The sequence below is a fragment of the Falco punctatus genome, assembly GCF_963210335.1.
Source record: "Falco punctatus genome assembly, chromosome: 7".
NCBI lineage: Eukaryota > Metazoa > Chordata > Aves > Falconiformes > Falconidae > Falco > Falco punctatus.
In genome coordinates, this window is record NC_137587.1 from 41,168,236 (window position 1) to 41,186,801 (window position 18,566).

Consider the following 18,566-nt stretch of genomic DNA (forward strand, 5'->3'; position numbering starts at 1 on the left):
AGTATTTTAGCAGCATTTAGCATATTTAGCAGCACTACTCATGCTTTTTTGCAAACATCACCCCTGATATTAATCTTTAGGAGAGTATTTCTATGGGTTGTATGCATGTATTTGTCTTCTTAGAGACATATTTCTATTTTATTATTTCCCAGTATCCCGCATCTGTCAGTGAAAGTCTCTACCTGATGTAACATCTGAAGACAATTTTCACGGCACAGTCCATGATCTACATCTCTTGATCTAAAATAGCCTAGAAGGCCTTCAGCAACGGTATGCCAGGAATATTCGTGTCAGTGTTCTCGTAGGATTGAGTAGATCTGGCTTATAAAGAAATCATAACTCCTTTTAGTTTGACTGTTGGTTTCAAGAGACTGTTTTAAGATGTTAGGACAGGTACAAGTATTTAAACATTCTCGTCAGGAATATTTTCTGCAAGGGTATTCATTCCTTGTAGGCTTTGTTGTAAAAGGTTGTAGAGCGATACTGTAACGCTATGTGCCTTTTAAGGTATTACAATTGCAAGCCTAGAATTTCTTGAAGATACATCAATAGCAGTTACAAATTCCTAAAAATTACTTGAGGAATGTCTCTCTGACCAATGGAGTGTCCTACTTCTACTATTAAGTAATAAGAACTACCTTGCAAGCAGACTTTGATGGAGCTGAGGTACGCTATCACAGTCTGTGTGGTGTTTTGGCAGACCCCAGGGTGAGTGGAGAATGGAATACTCCATTCTGAGCAATTCTGGAATCTGAGCAATTGCAGTTCTAGCGCTGCTGGAAAGCAATGACAACAGCCTAAGAGCTGGGGAACTGGAATTTCAGCAATGGGATATAGAAGTAAACAGAGCAGATTGTTGAAAGCCCTTGCCTTTGGTGTCAGAATCAAATAAATTGTTTACTACTGAAAAAAGAACTGCAAATTTGTTGTGAGATTTTCATTAGGGTGCTCCTTTCATAGAAGCATGTTGCATTTTTTTTGCCCCAAGCCAGCATGCTATGGATCTGCGCATGCTACATACTTCATTTCCATCTTATTTTTCCATGTTGCTTGTATTCTCAATCCATATTTGTCTTTTTTGACTTAATTTAGAGTTGTAGAGCTGGTGCTAGCAGACCAGTTTAGAAATGTCTGCAGCATGAATTTACAAAACAACGATCTCATGTCTTTCAGTGGTTTAATCTTCATTCCTAATGATAAGGTGGGTTCATGACACAGTCTTTTCTGTTTTCCATAATAACATTAATGATAAACTGATTTCCTTTGATTGGAAATGGTCTTTAATCTCCTTTAATACCCTGTTGCTTGTAGATTTTTTTGATAACAGTAATCAATCATCACAAAGCTGATTGCAACGACTGTTTCAATTTTACAGTATTATTGCAGTAATCTGATCCAAAATCAATGAATTGCACCGAACTTTTTAAAGCACTTTAAACTGCCCAATCATCTTTCTAAAAATCAAATTTCTGAATCAGAAAAATGTAATTGGCAGTTTTGCTAATGTGTTAGCAGAGGAACATTCTGTTTGATTATTTACGTTTCCTTTATACATATATTGTGCCTAAACTACAGTCACATTGAATCAATACTGCCTGGGCAAAAGCTTCTGAGTCAGGTAACAAATAGGCAGCAGCTGTACTGAAGGGTGGCCTTTTGTGGCGATGGAGCAAGGACTTGCTGAAGGAAACAAGGGCCATCAGCTTTCAAAAAACATTTTTATCTTCCCTTTACTCCACTGAGGAGGAAGAGGAGCCTTTGGTGTCAGTAGCTCTGGATCTCCCTGTTTTTTTTCTCCTCCTAGCTTGAAGACACCCAGTACATCAGTTTTGTTTGTTTGTTCATTTTGCACACTATATAGTATGTTTGGCATGATCTGGTTGGCTTTTCTTTCCTAAATTCTTTGTGAACAACTTGTAGGCCACTTCTTCATCAAACTAACTATACCAGGCTGCTGTCGTCTGCTCTTTGGATCCTGTTGCATAAGTACTTAGGCATACATTGAAGTTTTTTCACCTTCCTACAAAGGATTTCATTTTGAGTAAGTTTAAGTAAACCTGCCTCTCTCTGGCTGCCTGTTTAATCTCTGAGAGTGTGTACGTGTATCTCTGATCAGATTGATCATTGATGCTCTGTTTGCCTTCTTTACTTAGATTTGTACATTACACTACAAAATTTCAGGAATATATTCATATAGTGAGGAATATATTGAGATAGTATTTCAGTCCCTCCTGTGACAATTCAGCTGCCTAACACTGTATGATTTTCTGATGGCAATCACAACCCCTTGTTAGAATCAATGAGTTCAGCCAGTTCAGACTACAGTACCTTTGATGAGTGTAAAGAAGGCTTTTGTATATACATCCAAAGTTCTTCTGCAGTGTTGTGTGTAGTCTAAGCATTTATCCTGCCATTAAATCTCCTCTCCTTTGCTCATCTTGTAAGTGATACTCTTTTCAGCATCCTCTGAACGAGACTGTCATACTTCCTTCTTCCTTTTGCCATCAACATTAGATCAGCCTGTGTCCTAAAGAGCATCTTCAAATTACCTTTCAGTATGCATTTCTCATCTGTGCACTCTTTCAGGACTGAAACTTCCATGACCTGTCAGGATTAATTTGCTTATTCCTGCACATATGAGGCAGCATTTATAGTCAAATTAAGTTTTATCATATCAGACAAGTCTTGCAAAGTCACTGTGCAGAATTCCCACTATACATTAGTCAAGTTTTATAAAAGTAACAGTGACAGAGCATCAGAGAATCCTGCAAAACCTAGTTGTGTGCCTACTTCTCAAGACTTCACCCAGCTCTTCTTGTCTTCATTCTTTGCATACGCTCAGCATCTGGAGTGTGGGAAAAATATGAATTTGTTTTCAGATTTTCTGGGGAAAAGGGACATTGTCAGAAGCACACATGGATATGAGCTGTCTGGGCTTCCATCATAGTCTGACAAATTTCTGTGCTCATTTTGGTTATCTAGGCTTCCATCATAGTCTGACAAATTTCTGTGCTCATTTTGGTTATCTACTTCCTCATGAGAGATAGACATTCTTTACACAGACTAGGGGCTCAAAAAGGACTTGAAATAATTGTTCAGTAGCTGTAGGAATGGCCCTCTTGTTGATGGGAGGGATTTTTATTTTTTTTTACACTAATGCCTTTGAGCTTCCTCCTCTTTCCCTTTTTAAATAATGACAAATTTTGGCTTTCTTGCAGGCCAGTGAAACTTGGCTGATGTTTCCAAAGTTAGTGCAAATCAACATAAAAATTCTATGATGTTTCTCAGCCAGCTCTTAATGTGACTTACTTAGAGTCACTGACTTAAACATGTCAGATTCTAGCTCAGTAGCTGCTACTTAACAACCTTTAAGTCAATACTGGAATGGAAATTATTATTACTGTATGATGTGAATAACATTGACCCTTTTTTCCCCCCACAAATGCAGTGCAAAAGTATTTAATAAACAACTATGCTTCATTTCAGGTTTATTGATAATTCTACCATTTTCAGTTAGTAATGATCCAGTACCATTGTCAAGATTACTTTTGCTATTGATATACTTTCAAACTGTTTCTCACTGTCCCCTTACATGCATGTGCTCTTTTAATCAGTTTTTTGGAAGTTTTTACTTCTAACTGTCAGTTTCATTATTTTTCCATTTATTACAGCTGCTTTTAATTTCCCACTAAATAGATACTGTCTTCTCAATGACTGCTGCCTTCTTTTTCAATTGTGAGATATTTTAGGAACAAAAATGGTCTTAAACCTTCCCCAGATCCTCTTAGCACTTTCTCCGGAAGTTGAATTAGCTCTTAATTTTTGTAGCCTGGTGAAGTAAGCTTGTGTAAAGAATAAGATATACATAGTACACATTTACACCTCTTAACAAATTAATAGTACATATTAACATACAGTTTGGATATTGTTTTGTTTGTGATGTATGAGTGTAATCAAGTCCACTACCTGCTCAGCAATCACCAATATTCAGTGGGTTTTTGGAAACTGAGGTTGCTAAGCATGTTGTTTCATTAGCTGGGTCATGAGGAAGAGGCAAAGCTAAAATTAGAACTCATTTTTCCCTTCTCTTTCTTAATCTGTTAGTTCATGCTACCAAATTACAGGTCAGATGTAACAAAAATGAAGCTTTGAGAAGCAAATTAGTAGAACAGTACATGTTGTTTTATTTTGCCTGTTTGTCATTCAGCTGTTGTGGGAATACACACAAAGGTTGCCATAAGTATTTTACTTAATTAAACAACTGTTTATAGCTGTTTTCATGTCCTCAGACTTCTGTGAGCAGAGGAGGGGGTTTATTTATTTGTTTGATTTTCCTGGTCTGGATCCAGAAAACTTGACCTAGCTTCCACATAGTGGAAGTGTATGTAGTATTACCACATCCAAGTAGATTTGTTTCATTTTTCATCAGGTTTTTTTTTATCATATACAGATCTAATTCCTATGAAACCTGTACCAGTGATTAGTGAGATTGCAGTCATCTGCATATACTCTTCATAATTATATTTTTGGGGGGAGTGGGAAGTGCTGAAGTTCTTTTGTCCAAGGAAAATAGTGGCATCATCTTGTGTGCTTTATTGGTTTAGGGATGCAGAATTTGGAGAAAATCTGCCCCTCATAATGCAGAGTTTGGAAGATTTTCATCTGGGCTATAATGGACTTAGTAACATGGCCCATATATAGCTTAGCAGGACAGAAAACTTGAAACTTCTAGTTTTGCAGGGTAGGTGGTAGCAGCTTTTCTGTACATGCACTCAAGCATTTTACGGTTACTTTCATTATGTTCAGTCTTCACTGTGTTTTGGATTTGTGGGGGACAGTCTTCTCTGGTCTTGACCCAAATAAGAATGATACCTTAGCTTTAATTCTTGCCCTGGGTCCAAGATCCTTCAGGTATTGAACAGTGAAATTCTGTGCCTCACTCGTCTCTTCAAGGGGCGGAGCAGGATATCCAGCGTGTGGAAGATGCATTTTTCAGCTGATGGCCAGCAGCAGGTTCCACACTGAGGAAATTTCCTCCTAACTATACCAACAATAATTGGTTATTGCTTATAGTTAGCAATAACCTACATTTGACCTACATCTTGCTCTTCAAGATGCCCTGATTTTGTTTAGGAAGATAATTGCCTTTAGAGACAGTGGATAGATAGATGAAATCAAACATGCTGTCTTCCACTATGGCTGAAGTGACCCAAACCAGCACACAGGTAATTCGGAAAGTTTATGAACTGCTTTTGCTTAAGATAATTTTTTGCTGGAAAGGAATCCAAATCCATTAAAGATGATTCCATGTACTTTTGCTATATTAGGAAAGTACATGAGCCAAAATGAAGGACTTGAAGGTCTCCAGTTTCTGCAGGAGTTGGTATTGGACCATAACCACATTAAAATGATTTCACAAGGTTTCCTTGCTAGACAGACTGGTCTTCTGATTCTTCATCTGGAGCAAAACCAATTATGAGGACTGAACAGTTTACAGTCTTTGCTAAAATTAGACTCTTTCTGGACTTCAACAGGATTCAAGTACAGTGTATTTTTGTTAATTCTGTGTAGATTCTGTGGGCTAAATGAGGTGGACTGTTTTCAGACAAAATTCCCATTTTCTTCTATGGATTGGACTGTGTAAAATTACCAGTATTTTCCCCAAAATATATATAACAGTTGCAAGGTTTTTGAGAACTCCTGACATATGGCACATTTTTTAACTTTCGGACAGGAATCATCTGAACTAGAAAAACTTTTAAGTTATTCCCAGTCTAAAGGTGCTCTCAAACATGGAAATCCAGTCAGTATATTCATTTGCATTGTCAAACAAACTAGATGTGTATTTCATTTTATACACTGAATATTTACTTTTTTAAATCATTAAACCTATTAATAATTTCTCCATAACCAGGTCATTCCTAAGTATCTGCTATTATTGTTTCAAGGCTGAAAGCTCCATAGTATGCGTGATGATCACATTGCCTCACTGTGCCTGTCTCAGTGCCATACTGTGATCAGCAGGCACTCATTCTTCAGCATACTGTTCTTCATAGTGATGCAAGATAAATTTAAAACGTAGATGTTTGCGTGACTATGTTGCAGTGATGGGCTGTCCTTTCAATATTCCAAAGCAGGTCAGATCTGTGAAGAAAGATCAAAGAATGTTAAAAGATTTCTGAAATACTGGATTTCATTTTTAAAATGGCTCAGTAGCGATTTTTTTGTTGTTCTGCTCATCACTCCTTGAAAAAGTCCCAAAGGGAAATTTCAGATTTCTTTTTTTCCAGACATGCTTCTGTTTTTCTGCATAGTACTGTTGGTTTACCTTTTTTATCCCTGGGAGCAAACTCTTAGAACACGGTAAAGAAGACTCTAGCCTTTCTGATTTTATGAATACATAGCTACGGGGCAGAAGAAAGCTAACTCTTTCACACAGTAGAAAAGGCTTTCCTGGTAACTATAAAAGGACAAGTTGAACTCAGTGGGGCCCAGTGTTTGAACGAAGTTTGTAGGATCTCAGCTTCGTGTATTTAAGTATCTTAGCACTGGTGAGCTTCAAAGTAGCATCAAACGTAAATGAAAACATTTTTTTTGTTGTTAGTTTTTTTTAAAAAATGTGGCTTTCTAAATTTCAGTTGAAAACAGAGTACATACAGTATGTTTTCATAAATATTCCCTTGACGATTAGGTGGAAAGTGTAAGTTCTAAATGCCCCTTAACTTCCTTTTGCCATAAACTAGCAGTTTCTGGTCTAAAGCAAGAGCTGGAAACACAGCAAAGAAGCAGCCAGGGGCATGTTGGAGCCCTAGTACATATGGTGCAGTCATGCACTCTGTTTTCAGTGGTTGACAGAAAAGAGTATTTTTGCACTTACGACATTTTTTACACCAACTTTCAAGGGGTTATACAGAGTGGGAAACGAAAAGGGGCTGATGAAATGGATGATGAAATGGCAGGAGAACGTCAAGCAAACTGAATTTACCCAGTAATGGCAAGAACAGTCGTATTCTTTACGAGGAAAAAAGACAGATTTCCACTTGGGAAATTTCTATTCCAGCGTTTCCTTCTTTAGAATGGCAGGCCTAGACTTTCTCCTGAAAGGGCTGAAGGTGGTGCATCTCACAGTCCCACCCATTATGGTCCACACTTCAGATAACTTAGCACCTGTCATTTTCAATAACATTGTATATTAAAATAGGGAAATATTGCTAGCCTTTCCTGTCTGCAGCACAACCTGCAACACTTGGCCTTTGGTGAGGCTGTTTCCCAGTCACATCTCTGCAGGGTGCACAGTGCACTCAAATCTTCATATGTGCTGAGGGCTATGAGAAGCTGCTGTGGTCCGGGCTAACTCAAGGAATGTATAAATTTGCCCAACACATGCCATTTTGTCAATACAAAGTGTCAGTTATTCATAGGCATTTAAAGCTGAAAAATTTTGCTCCAAGTTATATAGTCATTTATGCACAGTTTGGATTCTGTTTCTAAGAGAGTAGCAGTGGTGTAATGTTTGTTTCAGACATTTATTGGTGTAGCTGAGATACTGTCAGATTGACTTCTTGGTCAAGGATCCCATTTCCAGGTTAATTTGTATTTTCTTTGCACATGGTTCTCTCCAGAAGAACTAGTATTCATTGGTTGTGTTTTGACTGCCAGTAAATGCAGAAGAAAGGATGAGAGCTGACTACCAGACCCTGAAACAAGTAAAGTAAATGTTATTCAAATTCCAGGGATGATATTCATGTCACCTGTGATGGGTGCCTAATGTGGTTATCATAGCATTAAACCAGATGTTTTTTCCTTCCAGGTAGACTCTAAAGCAATCTCAGATTTTGTAAAGTCAGGAAAAATAGAAGACATATACCATCTGTTCCTTTTCTTCATCACAGAATTTAATGAGTGTGAGAACCTATAACAGGTTCTTTGTATCATCCTGCCAGGAAGATGACTACTATTTGGCTGTTGTGATACCTTCATTGAGGTGCCTGTGATAGGCAATTTTAATACAAACCAAACACTTAAAAACTATAAAAGACCCATTAGAGTCTCAGTCTCAGGCTCACCTATCTATAGATATAGATGACTTTTATTGTTCAGATGTTTATTGTTGATGATTTTATTGTTCAGAAATGTGAAATTTATCCCTAGTAGTAACTTACACTTACCTTGAAGTGCCATGCTGCAGCAAATCCACTCATTTTTTCCAGCAAGGTCTACCCTCAGTTCATACTTCTGTGAACTTACACAGCTTTTGGCCATCCTAGACTACAGGTAGAATGAGTTCATGGGGAGGAATTAAATTTGCAGGTGCACATTCGAAACACCAAATCCTCATGTGTAGCTTAGGCAGATGCAATACCAGTGTCATGAAAGTGTGTCCATGCCGACGAGAACAGAAGGAGCAGAAGTAACTGTACTTCCACAGGGTATCTGTGTCTGATAATTTTTCATAAAAGTTTCAGAGGAACCTAATTCTCTTACTTTCATAATGTTACTACATAATGCAGTATCACAGCAATGCTGCATCACTGTTTTAAACTGTAATTTCAAAGTGCAGTATTCACCATTGTAACTTCTGTCCATCTTTTCTCAGTAAATGGGATTCTTGGCACACCTGATTCCAATTTCTCTTCTTGCTGATAGTTACCTACATAATATTTTCAACTATAATTTGGCAATGCAATATCATATTGTCTTGTCTTAAAAGATACTTATCTTGCCCCATCTGTATCCATTGGAAATACTTTAACACAGATAATAGTCTTCATTTATTCTTTGCCCGTAAGCCTGTTGCTTTGTGTTAGCTCTCACTGTCCGTCCTCATTGAAGTACTTGTCTCCATCGCCTGTGGTTCAGTCTTGTCTGTCCCCATGCTTCTTGTTGAGTGAGGTCATCTCCTAATGTCTTGAGATGCAATTGCATACCATGAGCTGACTACTGTTACTGTTCATCAGCACCCCCTTTTCACTGCCATATTTCTACCTTTGCTACTCCTTCTGTTGACAAGGGGCTTCCTTGGCAAGCAATGTTGTTGTTTTCCTCCAGACCTTGCCCTGAAATTCTCACTGACTATAAAACCAAAAGAAAGCTTCACAACAGTTGGGCATCTGCTGTGACCATTGTCTGTCACACTGACCAATATTATTGCTCATTATTTTCTTGTGCTCACCCATCTGTCAGTCTGTCTGCATTCATTGGGTGTGCGTCATCTCATTTGACAGTATAAATTCACTGGAACAGAGATTTTTAGTAGGATTCACTGTTAGGTTTCCTAAATACAAGAATAACAGTAACAACAACAAGGAGTCAGAGAGGAGGCTAGCCCAGCACATGTCTCCTACAAACAGAAGTTTCATTGTCTCTGTAGTTCTGTTTATCACCAAGACCCCACTCACTGAAAGAGTTTGTTGTCCCACAGCAGACCTGTGTTTTCTGTATCACAGCATGAAACTTCTCTGGAGATTTGTTTGATGAACAGAGTTCTTTCCTTCCAGCTCAAAAGGCTACAGTATGCATTTTAACCATCAGTTTCCCAGGAATGATCAATAGAGTAATAAGGAGATCTAGAGTCTGTTCCCATTCCGTGTTGTGCAAGACAGTTCTCTCTCATGTCTCAGTTTCATAGTTGTGGAGCACAGAAACACTTCTTTTACACATCTGAAACATAAGTACGAAGGATGATGAGAAGCGATTGGTTTTATTCTCCCATCAATAACTTGTCCAGCTTTTCCTCAAACCTCTTTGCTTTACAGATACAAAGCACTAACGGTAGACTGGTAGACAAGGTTACTCTACTCCAGTTCTCCTTAATTCTTTACTGCCGTGATGCTGTCACCATGCCCAACCACATCTAAACCTGCGCTGGGCTGCAAATACTACTTGATGTGCTGAATCTAGTCCCTTTGCTGTTATACTTCCCATACTTATGTCCTTACTGTATCTTTGTAGAAATTTCTTGGCATAAATATTCTTTTGTAAAAATAAAGCCCTTTAGCAGGATATTAACTTCTAGGTGCTACAAAATAAGTGCTGTTACTTGATAGTGTTATTAGTGGTATCTTCACTGTTTTGCCAAATCTCGGTCTTTACGTTGATAGAAGGTCACAGGTCACTGCTGAAACCAGGTAGGTTAAAATCCATGTACACTTGGGTTCTGTCTCAGAACTTCATCTGTCAAAAATGCGTTATCACAGATCTCTGTCTAACTACATTAATATCTCTGTTTGCAGACTCAGGACCTTCGTAAGTTACTGAAACACATTTTCCCACTTGAAGCCACAATGCTTGTATACAGAGTTCAAAGCACTTTTGGATTGAGTAATTTCATGTGTAAATGTTCTATTTCAAAACTGACCTGTGCTTTTATTCATTGGACATCACTTAAATAAAAACATGGCAGAATGAGTGAAGCAATAGAAGCATGTTAAGACTAGATCTTTAGAGAAATTTCTGGTTTATATTCAGGTTCAGTGAAGATGTTATACTTCATTAGCTACAACAGAACTGAGCCATTTTCTCATTAGATCATTCAAGTGGAACAACACAAAAGATTTTTCAAGTTTGTCAGTTGCATTTTGGTTGTGCTTTTTAAAGTGCTTGTTAGAAAGCAAGAATTGAAACCTTATGGTGTTGTTTAAGCTTAAAAAGTGCTTTTGATCCTAAGCTTCAAAAGAGATTTTCCCAGCAGAAAGGCTAGCACTTTATTTAGTACTGGTTTAGGTAAACATCAGAACACTCTGTACATGACAATATTTTCTTTTTCATGCTTTTGATGAAATCTCTTCTAATGTCACTGCTGAAATAGAGATGATTTGCAGGGGACAATCAGTCATTGTTGTCATTGTACTGTAGCCAGTTCCAACAAAATTAACAAATCTGGACAGACTGGCACACAGCTTTAAATCAGTCGCTACAACAAGTGGTGGGCACAAAGTGAGACTGATGAACTACTGAGTTTTAAATAATATTATAAAGATCTTTCCAAAGCTGAATTTTTATCAATCCCCTGCCAGCCATCTGCTGTAATGGGTTTACATTTCTAAAGTTTATTTGGTTTCATCTTTCGCAGTAAAAACAGCTTCAGTGCATTATAATAGCTTTGTTCTTGAAGTGATTAAAAGTTTGTTTCAAGCATTTGAGTTTTTTGGCTACTGGTGCTATTTAATGTACACAACTTGTGCAGCTTCTGTGTTTGACAGCTTATCTAGAAAGTGTAATAGTAAAATCTTAAGCTCACAGCAGTAATCTGAAGAACTGATCCTACATCTCTTTACTCACAAAAAGTTTATCATTACTGTTTATATTGCTGCAAAACCAAAACGACATTTCTGTCATAAAGACCAAGATCTGTTAGATTTGGTTTTGTCTTTCCTTTTCTTGTGAAGGGTTTTCTGGTTGCAAACTCTCCAGAGGACTCTGGATTTCCTGCACTGCCAGCAAACTTTACAGAGACATAATCCTCTCGGAATTACAAACAGGAATCTGAATGAAAACATTAACCATTTATTTGGCTCTGGTCTTATATTGGGTCATGAACTTGAAGAGCCTCTACTGAATGCATCAAATGAAAGTTAGCATGAACAAACAGGATTATTATTCCTGAGTATTTAACATAGTTATACTCCTTCATGCTACATATTATATGGCCATATAAAGCATTTTTAACAAGGCCTTTTTTTTCTTTCCTGAATATCTTGCAAGTTTGTAAGTTTCTCACAACCCTTCCATAGATGGGAAATGTGTTTTCTGGAGGAATATGTATCTTTGTCAGTTCCTCACCCTAGGATGGATCTTCAGATTCAGTCTGAATCATTAATGAAGAATTAGCCTTTCAGTGCTTTTGAAAGCTCTGTTTGTTTATTTTAATTTATTAATGAATTTCAGCCTGTAAACTAAAGTTTTAAACTGTGCTAGAAACTGAAGGGAAATGATGTAACTTTGTTCTGGTGAGGAAAATTAAGGAATACAGTACTTGATGATTGGCTGCGGGTGTGAGGCTGTGCAGGGAGAATATCTGTGTGCATTTTGTGTTGCAGATAAGTCTTAAGAACCCAAGAATTACAACAAAAAATCTTTGAAGCATCCATGCAGAAAGAGCTCTTAGGCAAGTCGAAGGAGCACCAACTAATCTGCTAAACCATTTGGTGCATCACGGTGCTACATCTCAAACCAGCCAACTGCATCAGGGCAACACAGAAAATGTAGGCAGGTGAGGCTCTTGCCAGCCTTAAACACTGCTGCTGCTGCTTTCCTTTTTTAGGGACAGGGAGGGGGAGAATACAGCCTTAAAGCACTTTTCAGACATTACTTTTCTTTCTCTAAATGCTGCCATATTTTCTTTACTTCAGTTTCCAGATCCACCAAAAATGTGTTTATTGTCTTTCCTCTGATAAGACTTGCAATGCATCCAAGAAAATACCTAGAAAACAATTTAAAATTTTACAGTCAGAACAATGACTATACTGTAAAATGGAGCCAGCTGTTTAACAGAAGCTGCTACCTCCCAAATCCATGCTTAATCCTGTACTGTCACTAACTCAAGACTTTCTGGTTGGTTGGTTGGTTTTCTGTTGCATAAAGTCTATTTTTGCTTAGTAATTAAAGATATTAAGTATGGAAGCAGAAATGCAAGGGTAGAGCTGTTACTGTAGTTAAATAATAATTGTGATACAAACAGCAGCACCTTGCTGTTACTGACTGCTGGCAGCTGGAACAAGCCAGCATGTGATTGAATGTTACACCAACATTTCTTAATGTATCAAACATTTCTCCACTACAAGCGAGTGAACAACAGGTCTGGCACTGGGACTTTTCCATTTCCATCTTGATTACTAATACTTACTACCTAAAGAGATTCCTTCAAAATCAGTTGTGTAAGTCAGTGAAGCGATTCTGGAATTATTGTGCATAGTTGCTTTTCATGTAAGATTAGTCCCAAATAAGCATTTTTCTTAGGCATATTTTGTATATTATCATACCTATATACCATGGTATAAGCTATAATTTTTCTTTGCTAGAAAGATGTGTTTAAAAGCTGTAGGCTATATTTGTCAATGAATAGAGAGCTAATTAAGGGCTTGTTCCCAAAGATGTTTCTCCACAACCATCTTCAGTTGGTCTATACTAATGCACAGAGGTGATAGGAGTAGTTTCCAAAGGAGCATGTATTTTTGGTGGCTGGTATCACCAAACCTGTAGAGGGGAAACATTTTAAACCTTATTTAAACCAAGTAGTGCCCTGCTGATTCAGATGTTACAGATGAGAAAGCAGAGGTCAAAGGAGGTGACATTACTCAGCATGACTGCTTTACACAGAACTAAATTTCCCCTAGCCTTGATCTAAGCTGGCCTCTTCACAGGACTGGATTCGACCTTAACTGCATACTGCCAAGGATCTTTTTACAGGTACTTCTCTTTTACTTCAAAAGTGGGCTTTTCTGGCTTAAAGCAGCATGTATGACTTCTTCCCCATGTTGTAGATTGATCCTCACACATTAAAAGACCAACACATGGACACCACTTATTTTTAAATAATGTAGATGAGAATGCTGTAGAAAGCATCCTCTACCAGTAGCTATGTTTGCAGTTCCTCTATCAGTAGCTATATTTGCAGTTCCTCACATGCCACTTGTTCTTTGATCTTTCCAGTTTCAGCCTGTTGTAATAGTGCAAAACTATGCGTATTGTCTGTGTTTCCAGTTTAGTCTTACTTTTTATTAAATCCAACATGCTAAAATTAGAACACTGCAAAGGCACCCAGATAGTAAAAAAATAAAAAAAAGGTTTGCCTCTGATTAAGCAACACTAATTTTATCATCCCAGATTAGATGAAGTGATGTTTTAGGACACATCAGGCTTTTTTTAACCTTTTCCCTCATGGCATCTCTTCAGGCAGAGTTAAAGCTATTCAGGTGTCTTAAGAGCCCAATTCTTGCCTTACTGTGGTCAGATTTCTTTGAAGTATTCTCTTCCCTAAGCTTCTTAACTTAGATAATATTTGTAGCATCTCTTAGCATTTTGCCATTGTTACTTATGTTTACTTAGTAATTTCTATTTTAACGTTACGTATAACAATAAATTCTGCACACAACCTTAAAGTAAAGAAAAGAATTATGTTATGCGATACTTTTCATTATTTCTGCTTACAGAATCTGTACTTATTTTTTGAACTTTAAGGAAGATTCACTTCCTTAATCAGGATCAAATCAGGAAGACTACAGTAATCATTTAAGTTAAATTTATAGCTGCATTCCATCACCAGAAAATGTGTGAACCCTAATCTTTGGTACTCAAGGAATTAGTTTGTATGGTAACATAAATTCAAGTTTAACTGTGTATTTATGTAGGAAGGAAGATCCTACTTTCTTGAGTCCAAAAAGTTTTAAGGTTTTAAGGTTGCTTCAGATCTTTTGACAACGCTTTTTCAACGCCCAGAGTCAGCCCACTGTCCTTTTCTCCACTGATATTCAAGGTAGCCATGACATTTCTTAGGACAACTAACATTCACTTCACAATTTTATGTTAGTGAGCCACTACAACATGTGGAAATGTATGAAAATTAGCAGTGGAGGCCACAGGGTGCATGGTTGGTAGGCGCATATTAAGACAATTACCCTTTGGAGTTAACTGAACTTTTATCCTAGGTTTCTGTGTGACATGGTTAATCGTAACACTTGTGTATGATTTTTATTAATAACGTAAATTTACTGCCAACTAATTTTTCAGGTGCAGTGCATATGTAATCACAGAATAGTTGAGGTTGGAAGGGACCTCTGGAGGCCATCTGGTCCAACCCTCCTGCTAGAACAGGGCCACCTAGAGCCAGTTGCCCAAGACCACGTCTAGACAGCTTTTGAATATCTCTAAAGAAGGAGACTCCATAACCTTCCTGGGCAGCAAAAGTTTAAAGCATATGTATTTTTCCTTTGTTATGATCAGGGGGAGAAACAACTCACCCAAGAAGGCAAAGCTCCTAAAAGGTAGTGTTTCACCTCTTTTTTTTTTTTCAAAAAGTAACAAATGGATTTGCTTTGATTTTTCCATTCTATTTAGAGAGCTGGTAATGTGCTGTTTAATATACAAGAGGAGGAGTTTGGATACTTGTTTAATGTGCAGAACAACTTTCCTTTACCACTGGAGTCTCCACTACAGTTACCAGCTTAAAACAGAACATCACATTTGTTTGCCTTTCTGAATATTGAGATGTTCCAGGCTTCATCTTGTTCAGCTTTAAATACTAGTTATAAATCGTATTTTGGTAGAAGGCAAATTCTACCAAAATAGTTGATTAAAAAAAGGTAATTTGGACTCAAAAGGAAATACCCATGTTTTAAGAGTGTTGGCTTTTCATCCTTTGATGGCACAAAGCAGTAGGTGGTCACTCCACCCATCAGCTGCTTGTAGATGAGAGTGATAATAAGATAATACATTATTATCTTACAGGTTCTTTCAGGTCACATTCTGGGATGCATGCTCCCTAGTATAAGGTCGATAGTGTTTTCATGTTACAATTGGAACGGGGCTAACAGCTTTTTCCTTATCCAGGGAAATCAACAAGTTAGATCAGAGTTAAAAGATGCAACAGGATGTTTATGAACCACTAATGGCATATTCCTCTACTTGTCATTTGTCAACCACCTGTTCGTATGGGGAATATGATAGCTGATTTTCAGTAGGATTAAAACTAGTACGGTATTTAGGTCTCATGGGGTTAACAGAGCAATACTGAGGTATGTTTACAAATCTGATCCTACGGGAATTCAGTATTTCATCTTCTTTGTAAATAATCTCTTCTTCATAAAACAAAAAAAAGTTCTAAAAATGCTTGTAGGCGGATGTCCTGAAGTACATGGTAAAATCTTGGCTTGTCTGTATTAGCAGTAGATCTCTGAGTTAATTAAGCAAAGTGGTGATTTCATCTGTGAAGGGTACATAATAAAGTTATTGTCATGAGAGTGCATGATAGGACTGAATATCATGTTATTAATGTATTAAATATGTATTGTTATTACTTCTATAAATTAAATTGATAGCTTTTAAAACAAAGTCTCTGTCATTTGATGTGGAATTGTTTCTAGGTTCCCCACACTAAATCAACCATAAAAGTCAAAAGAACTGTGAAAATGAGAGAAATCCTGGGGGAAGAAATCTTCCTGAGGATTGCTCCGCAGATTTAAGCGGTGTTACCAAAGGAAGATTTTGGCCACTTACTGACTGTGAATGTATAATGAATATGAAATATCAGTTATGTAACGGACTTATTTAATTCAGCGGAGCAACCATTTATGCACATGCAGAGCATCTGGATCCTGTAGCACTCAAACGAGATCCCTTTGATTTTTTTCGTTTTCACTTACCCTGGATAAATCAGCAATACAATCTCAAAATTTAGCTGACAGTAAGCCTGAATTCAGTATGATTTCTTCAGATTTGCACTGGGAAACTGGAGGGCAGAGTCTGCTCTCTCCACCTTTACTACAGAGTGGGTTGGTCTTTTTTCCAAGACCTTCATGATCTGACTTAATTACTCTTCATTTTTACTCAGCTGGAAAAATGTCATGGTTTATGGTATAACAAATTCTCATCCAAAGGTGAGGAAGGAAGAAGAACATCAGTATGTATCAGATCAAGGTTTTATGCTGGTAAATTTTCTGTGCAAGATTTTATTTTGCTGTTCAAAAATACAGTTTAGATAATCACAAAAATTGCTGCTTTGCTATAATGTGCTTACTGTATCTATAGAGCCTTTCTCACATACATGTGTGTATGAACTGATGCGAGGAATACCAATGAAACTACATCTGAATGTAATTATTGACTTTATTATTTTGTCTAGTTTTAAAAAAATACATTTCACTTTTCATATTTTTTTAAAAAATATAGGCCTTGGGGTATACTGTATAAGATTATATATGGTTTAAAAAAATATACCAATATTAAAAACTATATAAATGTATTATCTATCTGCTGCTTTATAATAAAACTCTAAGTATTTTAAAAGTAAATGTTGATTATTTAGCATATTACTTTGAAATTAAAGTTCTTAGAAGACTTTAGAGTACTATCTCTAATATAAGATCTTACTTGCAGGCTTGATAAATTTTTCATAGCATTTAATTCATGTATCAGGTCAAATTAAATTACTACTAGAATTATTGAGGGCTTTTTAATTTAATAATTTGAGTTTCTGTGTTTAATTTGGAAGCCATCAGTAAATGTCTATGAATTACATGATTTTATTTTTACAGTTAAGATATTCTTCTACTCATACATATTATTTTTTGTTTCTTCTAGGCGATTTGAAAGAGGGGTTAGTATTAATTATACTTACAAGTAGACGGCAGGTAGCAAGTGCAAAGATTGTTACCACACCACAGATGTTCATGTCGTGGCCAGATCCCCTTTCTGTCTGGTAAGTTCTCTTTGTTTCACTTGCGGTTTGCAGGACAGCCACGAGATGTCTTTGTTGTACTGCTGATTTTCTACATCAGGGCTACTAAGACATGCTAAGAGTGCATTGGGTAACAGGGACTCTCCCTTTGCTTCAGTCGGTTTATGGCAGATTGGCACCAGAATAAATCACAATTTTATATCCCATTCTTGAAATTTCAAGGCAAGGAAAGACCACTTGCAGAGCTGCGCAGGGTCTGTGAGAGCAGCACTGCCTTTGTGTCAGATTCTTTTTGTTTCTGATTAACTTGGAGCCCTGACCTCTTTGGGAAATGAGTCTGAGTGTGACTGGTGTGTTTTTTGTACAGGTGAGTTGGATCACATTGTATCTAAAGGTCGCTGCCTGGCTGTCACCTGCTAGCAGTGAGGTTTGTTCATTCAGGAGCGATAGAGGGACCCGAACAAGGACATAGTAGTGTCAGGGAAAACAGTCTGTACCTCTAAGGTGAGCCTGAAGGAGAGAAAAGCACATGTGTAACTGACGTAAGCAGAGGAACAACACAAAACAGAAGATAGACCCTTATGAGCGAACCGGTTGTAAAAGTACTGTGTGGAGGAAAAAGAAGAGCGGAACTGCTCACGTGGTATCATGGCCTTGTGTTATTCATCTCTATACAAGGTCAGTCCCAGCCCCCCTCCCAGGTAACAACAGAAATTTAAGGCAAGACTTAACAATTGGCCCTAACTGGGAATAAGGAGAGAGGAAAGAGATGAGAGTGAGCTCAGATAGTCCTCTGCAGAGATTGCTCACTGCAGCGTTTTGCTCTTGTGCTCTCCATGTAATTTTGAGCACTACAGAAAGCCCCTTATATAATCCTGAGGAGAAATACTCTGTGCCCTATAGCAGCCAGTTTCCTAAAGGTCTTGGTGTTTCTGTGGCATGCTACCTCCATCTGAGATGCAAAGCGTTGTTGTGCCAGCCTGTTACAGGTAAACAGCTTTAATTTCTGTAGGCTGTGAAAGCACAATGTGGTGAATCTGAAATCAGAAATACGTGTGCACCCCCCATAGCTTTGCTTCTTTTTAATTTTCTGGACTTACCTATGCTTGTGCATAATACTCTTTCAAGGGTTTTAAATTCCACCTTTGCCTATTGCCAGGGCGTTTTTCAGTGT

General features: G+C 37.5%; 1 protein-coding gene and 1 long non-coding RNA gene across 3 annotated transcripts in view; one reads left to right on the forward strand and one right to left on the reverse strand.

Annotated features, from left to right (window-relative positions):
* LRRC9 (leucine rich repeat containing 9) overlaps positions 1-5,464 on the forward strand; it is a gene marked incomplete at its 5' end in the record, with an annotated part of 32,605 nt that extends 27,141 nt beyond the window's left edge. Inside the window, 1 exon segment of the mRNA XM_080396352.1 lies at positions 1,093-5,464. Coding sequence (XP_080252478.1) covers positions 1,093-1,213 — 121 coding nt within the window. The 3' untranslated portion in view covers positions 1,214-5,464.
* Positions 5,465-5,581: 117 nt separating this feature from the next.
* Positions 5,582-18,566, reverse strand: part of LOC308066790 — a 37,229-nt gene continuing 24,244 nt past the window's right edge. Inside the window, exons 4-5 of one of the 2 annotated variants that reach the window (XR_013929294.1) lie at positions 8,169-9,660; positions 5,582-6,144 (exon numbers count right to left, since the gene is read on the reverse strand). This is a non-coding gene — a long non-coding RNA (uncharacterized lncRNA). Of the gene's footprint in view, positions 6,145-8,120; positions 9,661-18,566 lie in introns of those variants that run through there. The other variant, XR_013929295.1, reaches the window with a different exon arrangement.